This window comes from Myripristis murdjan, chromosome 23, assembly GCF_902150065.1.
Source record: "Myripristis murdjan chromosome 23, fMyrMur1.1, whole genome shotgun sequence".
In the NCBI taxonomy this organism is placed as follows: domain Eukaryota; kingdom Metazoa; phylum Chordata; class Actinopteri; order Holocentriformes; family Holocentridae; genus Myripristis; species Myripristis murdjan.
The window spans coordinates 9356182-9368287 of record NC_044002.1 but is presented as its reverse complement, the minus strand read 5'-3'; the positions used below and the strand labels follow the sequence as shown (position 1 = coordinate 9368287).

Sequence of the window (12106 nt, the reverse complement as noted above, 5' to 3'; positions counted from 1 at the left end):
ACTCTCTCTCTCTCTCAGCTTCTTTCTATCTCTCTGCCTTCCTGGACACATTTCCAGTGTATTATTGCCCTCAACGCTGCTCTTAGGATCATAAATCTCTACTGATAGTTTGCCACCGAATGATGTGCTCGAAAATTGCGAAAGAGAACAAACCACATCCAAATTCAAATTCAAAAAGCATCCCACCTTAACCCCTGACCTGTGTCCTCTGTTCCCCATGCTCCCTGCCAGCAGCACCATGAGGTCGGCCTGTCTCTCTCTGCTCCTGGTCACCGCCTGCTGGGCAATTGCCCTTCCGCCAGTCCGGCTTCCTGGACTTCATGATGGAGGACGAGGCGGGATCCCGGTCTACCTGACCTGACTACAGAACCAGGGGCCCCTTCCATGCCCACAGGACCCAAGTGCCCTTTCCGCTGCCAGTGCCACCTGCGCGTGGTGCAGTGCTCTGACCTCGGTAAGAGAGAGTCTTTTCCCACGGATGCTTATGTGTTAATACAGACTATACATTCTCATAATTAAAGATGCTATGTGTACCTTTTTTAATGTGAATGAATTACCTTACTCATTTTGACATAATGATAATTCCTGTAAACAAAGGATACCATCGGTGAGAAAACTGGCAACCTCTACAGGCCTCTACACTGCATTTTATCTTGTGTGTTACTGCATCCGATTCCACAGAAAACCTGCTGGATTGTTTACAGCACAGAAGGACTTTAAATTACACCAGAAAGCAGCAGGGGAGCTTTATTATTCCAGTGAAAATAGAGCTAAAGCTTTCAGAAAGTCTTGCATCCATCAATGGAAAAATCTCTTCCAACATGTTTATACTCTACAGTGAAGCCAAAGAGAAAACAAATACTCATGGAGCAACACTGTGTAGAGGAAGGAGAGACAAGTAGCAACATCTCTTTGGGTTGAGAAACACAACCTCTAACAGTTGCACTCTTATGACATGAGAAATGCCCACAATTGTCTTGATCCTGGTGTTATTTGCTTATGGAAATTCTTCCTAGGTATCACAATTAATGACATTTACTGTTTATATCGATGCTTAAAAATGCTACATGTACACAAATAAGATCCTTTATGTCAACATTTTTGAGCAAAATCATCAGCACACATCCATTTTACAGCTGCACTTCATCCAGTCCTCCATTTTGTGTTCTGTCTTAGATTCCAAAAAAATTAGTTCATTAGGGCTGGGCTGATGGCAAGGTCAGATGGATGCATGTTCAGTGGTTTTACTGTAATTTTACTGTGCTGAGTCACATCCCCGGTTTAGGGAAAGAGTAAGTCACAGACTTTACAAGCTCCGTCTGTCTAGCTTCCAAAAAGGTGTCTCTTGCATCCTTGCAAAGCCATAGAGATGTTCAAAGGGCGAATGCTGTTTGATCTGCCCATCATCAGCTTGTGAATCCTCTTAAACGCTCACAGATGCTTTGAGCCTCGCTTGTCTTCCTGTGACAATTACATTATTTGACCCATTTCAGCCTCTTTTCCTCATTTTCCTAACCATTTTCTCAGACGATGACGGCGATTAAAGATCAGCCTGCGCTTGGGAAAGTCCTGAGTGTGCCCCAGTTTGAACAAGAACAATTCGACCAAAAGCTGTTTTTCATTGTTAAGTTTGCGCTCCAAGGCTCGAAGTCTACAATCAATTAGTCAGCGCTTTGCAGCAGCAAAATTACAACAGTTTACACAATTGTCTCCTTCATTGTTTGGAGGTTATCAAGTGCGTTTGTGTAATTTGATGTTTAGTATACACAGTGGCTTGAGTCATCGTGCCGTCTCTTCCATGGAAAAGTTTCTGGTATCATTTATTCCTGCATATTATATAAAGTCACATTTCTTCACCTTTGGTTTTTGATAGGTTCTGGCTCAGCTTTTGTTTTGAAAGGGAGGGGCACAGACTTAAAGGAGACAGACAAAGACAAGGAGCAGCAAAACAGATGGATGAACTGAGAGAGGGAAACTGGAAAATAAATAACCCAAGAGATAATAGAGTTGACAGACTCATTACCATTTCATTTAGCAAGGTTACCAATGGCAAGTTGTTGCGAGGAACATAGAGGAAAACAGTGAAACAGTGAAAGAATAAAAGCACTTATCTGTGGTCAGATCCAAGACAGGCAATCATAATGAAAGTGTGTTGGGTAAGACAGACAGGCAGAATCAATCAGACTCAGATGGGCAGGTGGCTGGACAGTCAGAGAGACAGACAGGCGGTCAGAGAGACAGTTGGAGAGAGTGATGTTCAGGAAAGGGGCCGGTTCCATTACCTCAGCGCTCCAGCCGGGGCCCCAGCTAGCAGCAGCCTCTCCCTGGAGACAGAGCTCCAGAGCTGGATTCTCATCTCCGGCATCGGCCCCGTTGGCCCGGAGCCGGCATCTGTTCCCCAGACCTACTGGCATGCACACGAACACACACACACAGCGACACGTACACACACAGACACGCACGGGAATACACATATATATTCAGACACGTGCTTTTGAGAAGACTTATTTTCTACACACTGGCCTGGGCGAGAAAGCGAGAGTCTGCTCACCATCCCATAACACTCCTTTGCTTTTGCAGAAGTTAATTTTTCAGCCGTTTCCAGCTGGCACAGCTACAGCTAAAACATTCGATAAAGAAAGTTAGCCTCAGGTTTAAATGAGTGAGTACCGTTTGCCAGCCCTGTTAGAGAAGGGTTATTGCTGCGCCATAGAGCCATAAAATTTCTCTATGACTCTAAATTTGTCTTTTAGTCAGTGTGTGCAAGTTGTGTGTGCACATCACATGCACACTTGCATGTGCTCTGAATGACCGTCCAAGATATCCAATCTCACTCAAATCCCTTGGGGTAATCAGGACTTTGACAGTACAGCCAGATCAACACAGTTCTCCTCTAGCTGTAACCCATGAATCACAGCGGCAGACAAGGAAGGCAATTACATAACACTGTCATTAATGCTTGGAGTTGCTGAAAACCGAGATGCCCGCAGTCCAAAGCAATCATACGCTTGATATCCCAATCACTTTGCTTTCAAATAGAATGATTAAAATGACTACAATAGGGGGAGACCAGGCTTGAAAGTCCCATTTTTTCTTGTCCCTTTCCTGCCAAGAGAATGAATGGTCAGGTTAGTTATTACAGAGAATGGGGTGAATTCTCACAATCAGGACAATGGCTGTGATTCAGCTATCAGTGCGTGTCAGGAGTACAACATTGACCGAGACATGACCTTCATTTGGATCACTTAGACTCAATACTCAGTTGATGTCACTGTCATGACTGCATGGCCAAACTTAACAACAGCGCTCATCATTTTGATTCATATGACCCAGAGGTTTCTCTAGGACATTGTTGTGGTGTGTTGCACTTGGTAATTGGACGTCACACACCCCTCCAGTTTGAATTAAGATCCACCAAAATAGATGGTGTTTAGTGTAGGATTAGACTTCCTATCCATATGCTAGTGCCAGTATTAGGGAAGTATTTTGACCTTTGAGACTAAACAACTCCGCTAAGCCTTTCTGAATAACAGATCTCTGACCTCTTTTTAAATGCCTCATTGACATTGTACACACAGACAGACTCGTTATAAACTGTTTACAGTTGCTATAATGCCCAGGTCAGGTGGGAAAACACCATATTACATGGTTCCCGTTTGCCCGAAATGCCATAACAAAAAGAGAGAGGGGCAATAAATCAAGAACAAAAGAATAGGTGTACAAGTAGGAGAGATACACAGGATGCTGTAATGTGGGCGTTGACCACAAACAGCTGTGAAGGATTGCGGGTCTTCCTCGGCCAACTTGGAAAAGCTGACAGGAAGGCAAACCTAGCTGAAAATAATGTTTGGGTGAGCGAAGCAGAAGCAGTCAAAAGCTTTTAAGCCAAAAAGTGTCCTCATATAAGTAAGTACACCTTGGAAGATAGCAAATGTAAGCCTCTTATGTCTAAACAGTTTATTCTAAGTCTCTTCCTCTGAAATGTAAACTGCCCATTGTGAATCTCAGTCAGTAGGATTCAAAACAGCATATACTGTAAATCTTAGTCCTAACCAGCTGTCTTTGGTCATTTCTTCAAAACAGTCCTGTCAACCTAATCTGTCTTACAGTACAGATAGCACTTTTCTGTGTCACAACACTTTCCTCAAGTTCAAGCAAAACAAAGTTTTGTGTGAGCTCAGTGTCCAGGTATGCAGTGATTGGCGTACTCAGAAGGAAATTTGTTTCAAGGCCCATTTCCACCATGTGTGCCTCAGAGCACATTAAATAGTTATTTGGTCTCTCTCTCTGGAATGTCACCATAAAACACATTCTACTCTAGCTCCCTATGATTGGGACTTTATGTAGTGTGCCGTGTGGACAGAGCAGACTTTGTGTTATTTTGGAGTGTTGTTATGAAGATCAGCACTCAGTTATATCTGCCACAACTTCCTGCTGTGCCAGCATCAGTGGTGCCTCAGATCAGTTCCTGTTTGACTCTCAGTGTCGAGGAAATCAGATTTTCAAGACTGTTGATCCTCCATGGACAGTTTGATGAAATTGAAATCTTGAATATCAAAGACTCCAACCATGGTCAGTGGGCAGCTGGAGACCAGAAGGCAGCCATCTTTTTTTTTTTTTTTTTTTTTGGTCTGTTTCTTGTTGCGGTCACAATGTGGTTAACCCCTCACCACCAGAACCAGGGCTGTCAGTCACGCTCCACCTCAAACTCCATTTTCCATCAGACTGAGTGTACAGCTGCAGCACAGATATGGGGTAATCTTCTGGACCATCTTAGACTTTGAAGGCACCAACACACGCACACATACATAACTTGATATGTATCTGATAACAGTGTAATCATTCACGCTCAGGTCTGAAGAATGTTCCTGAGGACATCCCAGATGACACCACCCTGCTGGACCTGCAGAACAACAAGATCACCGAGATCAAGGAGAACGACTTCAAGAACCTGAAGGGACTCCATGTAAGAGACGCTTGCGGGCTTTTCTAATGTTTATTCTGCAAGGTGTCCGCTTGAATACCCTGGTTTCACACCTCGATAGATAGGATGAAGCATTTGTAATCCCCAGGGGACACATCTTGAATCATTTACAGAATGCCGACATGCTTCCAAAACACGCCCAATTTTGAAAAACCCTTTTCAAAGAGGGACCACAGTAATCTCAAGCTCTAGTGCTTAGCTGGAATTTAGTGTAGTCTTTATGCGTAAGTATCAAGAAGACTGATCCAAAGTCTGTTGGCTGGAGGGCAGTGGTAGTAATCGGATTTATATTCTGTGTATGCATGTCTGTGTGTGAGTACACCGCATGCTTTAGTAGCTGCATTGCCAAAATGCATTTGCACCTTACACAGTGAGACGAATAATGAGTTCTCATTATTCCTGCAGCATAGTGCCCCACCCTCCACTTCCATCAAGCCACCCATAATGCCTCTCTCCTCCTATGTTAACTATCCAGAAACACTGAATCCCTGCACCACCACTCCCCCAATCCCCAGGTGCATGGAAACTATTCACCCTCAGGCCTTACAGCCTCACACCTCTAAACTCCTATAGCTCTCTTGCTTGCAATAAATACCTCTGTCTGACAGCCAAAGCTGTTTCCACTGTAATGTAATTGGCCTCTCAAGGGGAGTGCACGGCATACTTCACATTGCCTCCTGTCTGCTTACGTGAGAGTGCAACAGCAGGAGTGAGATTTGTCAGAAATTGCATCAGGGTTGACTTCGGGGTCAATATGAACTTGGCCCTCGATTTTGACTGCCCAGGCACCATATGTTTACAACCACAACAAACAATTGCTCAGCTCAAAACAGATTTTATGTCAGGAATTATATCCAGAAAGTGCAGATTCTCTACAATCCCACAGCTCATTGTGGCAATGATGTATAGTTCTGTTTTAGTGAAAGAGGCTTTGCGGGAAAATTTGCAGCTAAGATGTGAAGCTTCATAGTTCAGTTTTCACCATGGCTGACTGAGGAAAAGATCAGATACACAAAAATATTTTCTAAAGTGCTGTGAAAAAAATTAACTTCACCTCAGCATCAGATGCTGTGGTAAAAGGTGACATTTGGTCGCTTTACATCATGAAGCATAAATATTAACATTTGTTCAATGTTAAGCCTTTCTCCCTAACTTCCTTCCATATAGGCCCTGATCTTGGTGAACAACAAGATCACCACCATCCACGCCAAGGCCCTGAACCCCCTGACCAAGCTGCAGCGTCTCTACCTGTCAAAGAATCTGCTAAAGGACGTGCCCGCCAACATGCCCAAGAGCCTGCAGGAGCTGCGCATCCACGAGAATGAGATCACCAAGATCAAGAAGTCCTCCTTCCAGGGCATGTCCCATGTCATCGTCATGGGTATGAAATAAAAACTCTTTCCTGATACTGTATGTCCAAGTATGAGAATGTTTGCTTGGATAACAGTTTGGAGAGCTGTATTTGGCTTCAGCTGGCTAGACATGATGGATGTCCTGTTTTGATCTAGAACCTATTGTATAAGAGTACAGTATAGCAGGCATGAAACGCACATTATTTGCAAAAAAAAATTGGAAAGGATTTGGGCCATCAGAACAATTCAAAGTGTAAGATGTCAGCCACGGGACAGTGTGCTAAATTTACTTTCAAAAACTTTGCGCAGACTGATTTGTGAATCCTCTGGTAGTCATTGTGTTTTCATACATGTGGCAAATCCCACCCATCTGGTACTCTACTTAGATGAAAACAAACACTAAGCATGATTTGCAGCTATAATGACAGGTTTTTGCTCTGTTTGAGACGGCTTCTGCTGCCTCAAAGGAGAGATACCTTCTCCAGAGGAAAAAAAAAAAAACAAAAGAAAGAAAACGGGAGGAAGACCAACTGTTGATAATTACCGACATTTGATTTCTGAGTCAGAGAATTAAAGATATAGACTGAAGACATCCCGCGTCATTGCTAAGCATCTTATTGCTGAGTGAGAGTCAGTTTGTCGTTGGTGTCCTGCCAGCATTTGCCTACAAAGTCCAGAAGGAAAGTTTGATTCACTGCTGAGACAAGATTTACACTGTACTGCTTCCTAGTGATGATGTACTACAGAATAAAATGTTACATGTACCGTGTGTTTGGTGTGTGTGTGTGTGTGTGTGTGTGTGTGTGTGTGTGTGACAGTGAGTAGGTGTTGCTGGTAGTTTGCAGTGATGCATGCACGCACAGCATCTATGTGTTTTCTTTTAACACTGGAAAGGAATCACAGATGATTTGTCCTTTTTCCCCACTCTATGTTTTCCCTTGGCTCTCAGTTTGACAACTCACCTCTTCCCCAGCAGACGTCCCATTTCACAGGATACAAAGCATTTCCCTGTAGCTCATTACAGCTGAATCAAAAGTAGAGTGAATCACCTAAAATGCACTGATCCAATACTTAGCTCAGACTGATCCATCATGACAAATCTTGGTTCTGCAAAGCAAAACGCAGGACTGCAAACATTAGCTATTCTCTTGCCAAACACACTGTTTACTCATGACTCAGCTCCATGTTCCCGTAACACAGCAGAAAAAGTATTAACGTGATAAATATGGTTCATATCTGTTGTTTTCTCTCTCTCTTTCTCTCTATCTGATTCTCTCCATCTCTTTCTCTCCTTCCCAACCTCTGTGGTCTCTTTTCATTGATCGTTGTCAGAGCTCGGCTCCAACCCCCTGAAGGGCGCAGGGCTTGAGGCCGGTGCTTTTGGCGACCTGAAAAAGGTCTCCTACATTCGCATTGCAGACACCAACATCACAGAGATCCCTAAAGGTACAGTGGTGCTATTGATTTCCCTTAATAATTCATAAATGAGGGGATTTGGTGTACTCTGTCTTATCAAGTCAGGCTCAGCTGAAAACAACCATCTTTCATCACAAGAATGAATGCTTTTTTTTTTTTTTTTTTTTTTTCAAGTAAGAGGCAAAACAATAGCCTGAATGTTAAAACATAGAAATTGACCTGCATAGTAATTCAAAACTGCACTTTCCCATTGTGTGAACATTTCTGCCATATTTAATATAAGACTAAATGTAATAAGAAACATTTACAGCCAAGATTTATTGTAAAAAAGCCACTCTTTGATCACCAATCTCCACTTTTTATTATAACAACAAAATTATCTGTTAGCACTGGCATGAGTATCAATTTACTCTGCTCTTCAAATGAAACCGAGCATTTAAGACACTAAATTAAAACAAACATTTAGCTGAAATCCAATGAATGTTTAATGTAAACTGTTAACACTATCAGATAACTCATGGGTGTTACCACATTTAATAATCACACTAAAAAGCTCTGCTCGGCTGAATGTTGATGGAGAAGAAATAGCAGAAATAACTGTGCAGAGGTGCATGAAGCCAATTTATTGTGGATTTCCAAGTTAACATATTTTGCTCTGAGACCATCTATTTCAAATAATACCAAATTAAATAAGCTACAGGGGTAGTTTTTATTCTGTTCATAACTATGGGATGTGTATCCTGTGGGTTGCCAGGTCTGCCCAGCTCCCTCTCCGAGCTTCACCTGGATGGAAACAAGATCACTAAGGTGACCGCTGACAGCCTGAAGGGCCTGAAGAACCTGGCTAAGTAAATGAGACTTTTATATATATCTGCTGCACTTTATTGCAATGCTTTGTGAACACGAGAACACAACTTTCTCTCCCAATCTGTGACTCATCTAATCCCTATCTCTCTCTCTTTCTCTCTCTCTCTCTACATCTCTCTCCCTCTCTCTGGTTTAAAGGTATTAGCTTTATCTGGAATGCTAGCCCACTTCAAGGGTATTATTACCTGTATACCTTTAAAGTGATTTCTTAGACCAAAAACCTACACCAAAACAGTAGTTTCTGGATAATCAGAATAACAGGTTTGCTTATAAAATTCAGATACACTGTGTTTATAAGACAGATGGTGGGGAAAACGGCATTCCACACTCGAACAAAGGAGACTTTTATGCAGCACAAGTAGTTTATGTTGGAGAGGATGTGGCCTTAAAATGCTTTTAATTTTCCATTTGCTCACTGTTAAGTAATAGGAAAGTAATGTCCTCAATGGCAGAGGAGGTTTTATTTTTCACATTCTCCTTTTCCCGTCGAGCCCACTGATTCAAAATGTATTCAATTACGCATGTCGCTAACTATAGCATTACTAACAAACAATACTTTTGGCGGGACAGGAAATAAACACTGAAGTCACTGTCTCGCTTTCACTCCTCGCTGCTGGCTGGATTTGTAGGGCAGCACACCCAGCTCATGGATCATACATTCCCTTCATGGATCTTTTACAAATGTCTTTGTCTCTTCTGCTTTGTCTTGCAGGCTGGGACTGAGCTACAATGACATCAGTTCTGTGGAGAACGGCACACTGGGCAACGTTCCCCACCTGCGAGAGCTGCACATGGACAACAACGCCCTGACCAGCGTTCCTTCCGGCCTGCCCGAGCATAAGTACATCCAGGTACAGAGGCCTGACATACAGCGTACCTTTCATTGTCATCAGTTTGGGTTTGAATACACTACAAGGTCACAAGGAGATATTTAAACCAACCCTTTAGTAACAGCACTTTGACCTTTGAGCATTATTTTTTAGGGTGCAGTCACACCTCCATGTACAAATTCTTTGGTGGAGGCTATAAGGGAGAAGTTCACTTTGTTTCACTTTTGTATTTGATTTGTTTAAGGTTCATACTGTCCAATTACCCGGCTTGTGAACAAAAGCCACATGGACTCAATTAACTTGTTTATTGGACAGAGCTTTGCTAACCTGTCATCCACGAGTTTAAAGATTTTCACAGCAGCAGGAGGGAGTCAAAACAAATCTGATTCTCATCTGTAACTTTAGCTTTAGTTTGCACCCGGCTGATTTTGTTAGGCTTCCTAAGCATGAGTTACTGCAGGCTATCAGATATCACCATCTACCTCCTTGTACCCATAAACCCTTGCATTTTAGGTTGTTTCCTGTAGCTGGTTTAGATTATGTTTTCACTTCTAACAAACCACACCTGAGTTCTCTTGGTAAAGTTATGTGATGACACTCAAGTTCAAATGGAGGAGTTCTGAGCTGCCATAGCAAAGCAAAGGAGTAAACACTGTAGAGATTGAATGAGCCACTCCAAACATGTTTGCTATGAATGCACCCTTACTCTATTATCACTCATAAACTAAATAAGGACAAGATGTCTCCTTGTCGGGAATCTGAGATGCTGCTGTAGCAATAGCAATTATAGAAGAAAAAAAAAATGAAGATAGAGCAATGTAACACGGCCAGCAGTTCCAGCAGCCTCAACATTACAGTGAAACATTACAAGAGAAATAAATAATAATAATAATAATAATTACAGCATGTTGAGGATGTGCCCGAAAGCAGTAGAATAGCACAAAGCAAAAAAGGGTAACTTATCTAACTTATTATTAATTTATTATTTTTTGCTGTATTTACTGTAAACAGTCCAATAAGCCAGCCATCGGCGCCATCCAAGTCCCCTCCAGTGACCAAACATTGTCATTATTCAAATCCCCTCCGCAGGTGGTCTACCTCCATGCTAACAAGATTGCTGCCGTGGGAACAGAGGACTTCTGTCCTCCCGGCTTCAACACCAAGAAGGCCATGTACTCTGGCATCAGCCTGTTCAGCAACCCTGTGCCTTACTGGGAGGTGCAGCCGATCACCTTCCGCTGCGTCTTCGACCGCTCCGCCATCCAGCTCGGCAACTACAGGAAGAAGTAGAGCGTCCCGCCCCTCTCAGAGGAAGTGTGTGTTTGTGAATGAGCGTGTGCAAGTTTTGTAAGTGTGTGTGTTTGACCACAGCCCCACAACACTGACCCCCAACACAACCCCCTGCCTCCCCGCAGATGATGATGTCATTAACCGTTGCGCTTTTTCTGGTGGCTTGGACATGTTAGAAAACTCTACTGGACATTGACCTCAAAAACAACATATCACTATCAAGAACCGCATCATTCAGTCATATTCACAGCTTCAAGGCTGGAGCATCAGTAGTGCGTCCAGCTTACAGCTATCACCAGCCTAATACCACAGCAGTGCTCTCACATACAGTTTATAATAAGGAACATCATATCAAACCAATTCATACAACTTCACTGAGTATTAACATTGTACATCAGTTCTCAGCATCATAACACAATTGCAATATTGTTTTGGACTGTGTGCAGTTCATTTAATGGACAAAATGACATTCAGCATCAAAGAGAAAAGACATAACCACTTTTAAAAGATTTCAAGCTCTCAAATTTCACTTGAAAATGTTATGAAATCCCAGTTTGACAAATTGTAGGCTTTCTGGACCCTTAGCCATCATATGAATTTTTAAAAGGCTGGCCTGTAGAGCAGGCAGCAAGGGGTTAACTTGTATTTTACAATACCTTTAACAACTGGTATAACTAGAATGTACTAGATATTACCTGTGTAGTTGGAATAGCATTCAGAGTGTAACATTACCATGCTGCACTCTCTGAGACAGGATTTTGAATTTCTATTTGTATTGTTCTCAATTCAAGTAGAGATAAAAGCAACCGTGACTTCTATCACATTGTGATTTCTTGTGCTTGATTCAGTGTTGATTTAGTTCTGGGTGTTTTTACAAATAGTTGTTCTTCATCACATTCCACTCCCTGCTCCCTTTCTGGTATGTAATATTCCACAAAACAAGGTGAACATAGCTTCTAAAGATGTAGAATAAACCATATATGTTTTGAACAGAAGCCATTCCCAAAGATTTATATGCATGCTTTTGTTTTTCTTTCAACTTGAAGCAGGTGGTTTCTGGAAGCTCTTGTTAATGCGTGTATGTATCTCCCTCATTGTTTCTCTACCTTTTATTTCTTTTTTTAAGAGTCAAGAAAATAGGAGGGGTACATGTGGACTGGCATGCCCACAGCATCCATGTTGGTGTGAATGTTGTATGTATAGACGCTGTATATAAATGCTGTATAAAAACCTCTCATTGCATAAAGGCACAAGCACTTACCATAGCCCAGACTTAATATATCAGCAACAAAGGTGTTCCTCTTTTTTCCCGGAGCAGGGGCTCCAGCTAAGGTGTCCTGAACAAAATAAAAATACTAATGGAAAAA

The 12106-nt window shown here is 42.3% G+C and overlaps 1 protein-coding gene across 1 annotated transcript; it reads left to right on the top strand.

The window, feature by feature from the left end:
- Window positions 1–225: 225 nt before the first annotated feature.
- dcn (decorin) lies at window positions 226–12106 on the top strand. Its single transcript, XM_030045964.1, is given in 9 exon segments — window positions 226–286; window positions 288–343; window positions 345–454; window positions 4854–4966; window positions 6152–6365; window positions 7669–7782; window positions 8507–8600; window positions 9332–9470; window positions 10539–12106. Coding segments are annotated over 9 exon segments (1089 nt in total). The 5' UTR covers window positions 226–238; the 3' UTR covers window positions 10740–12106.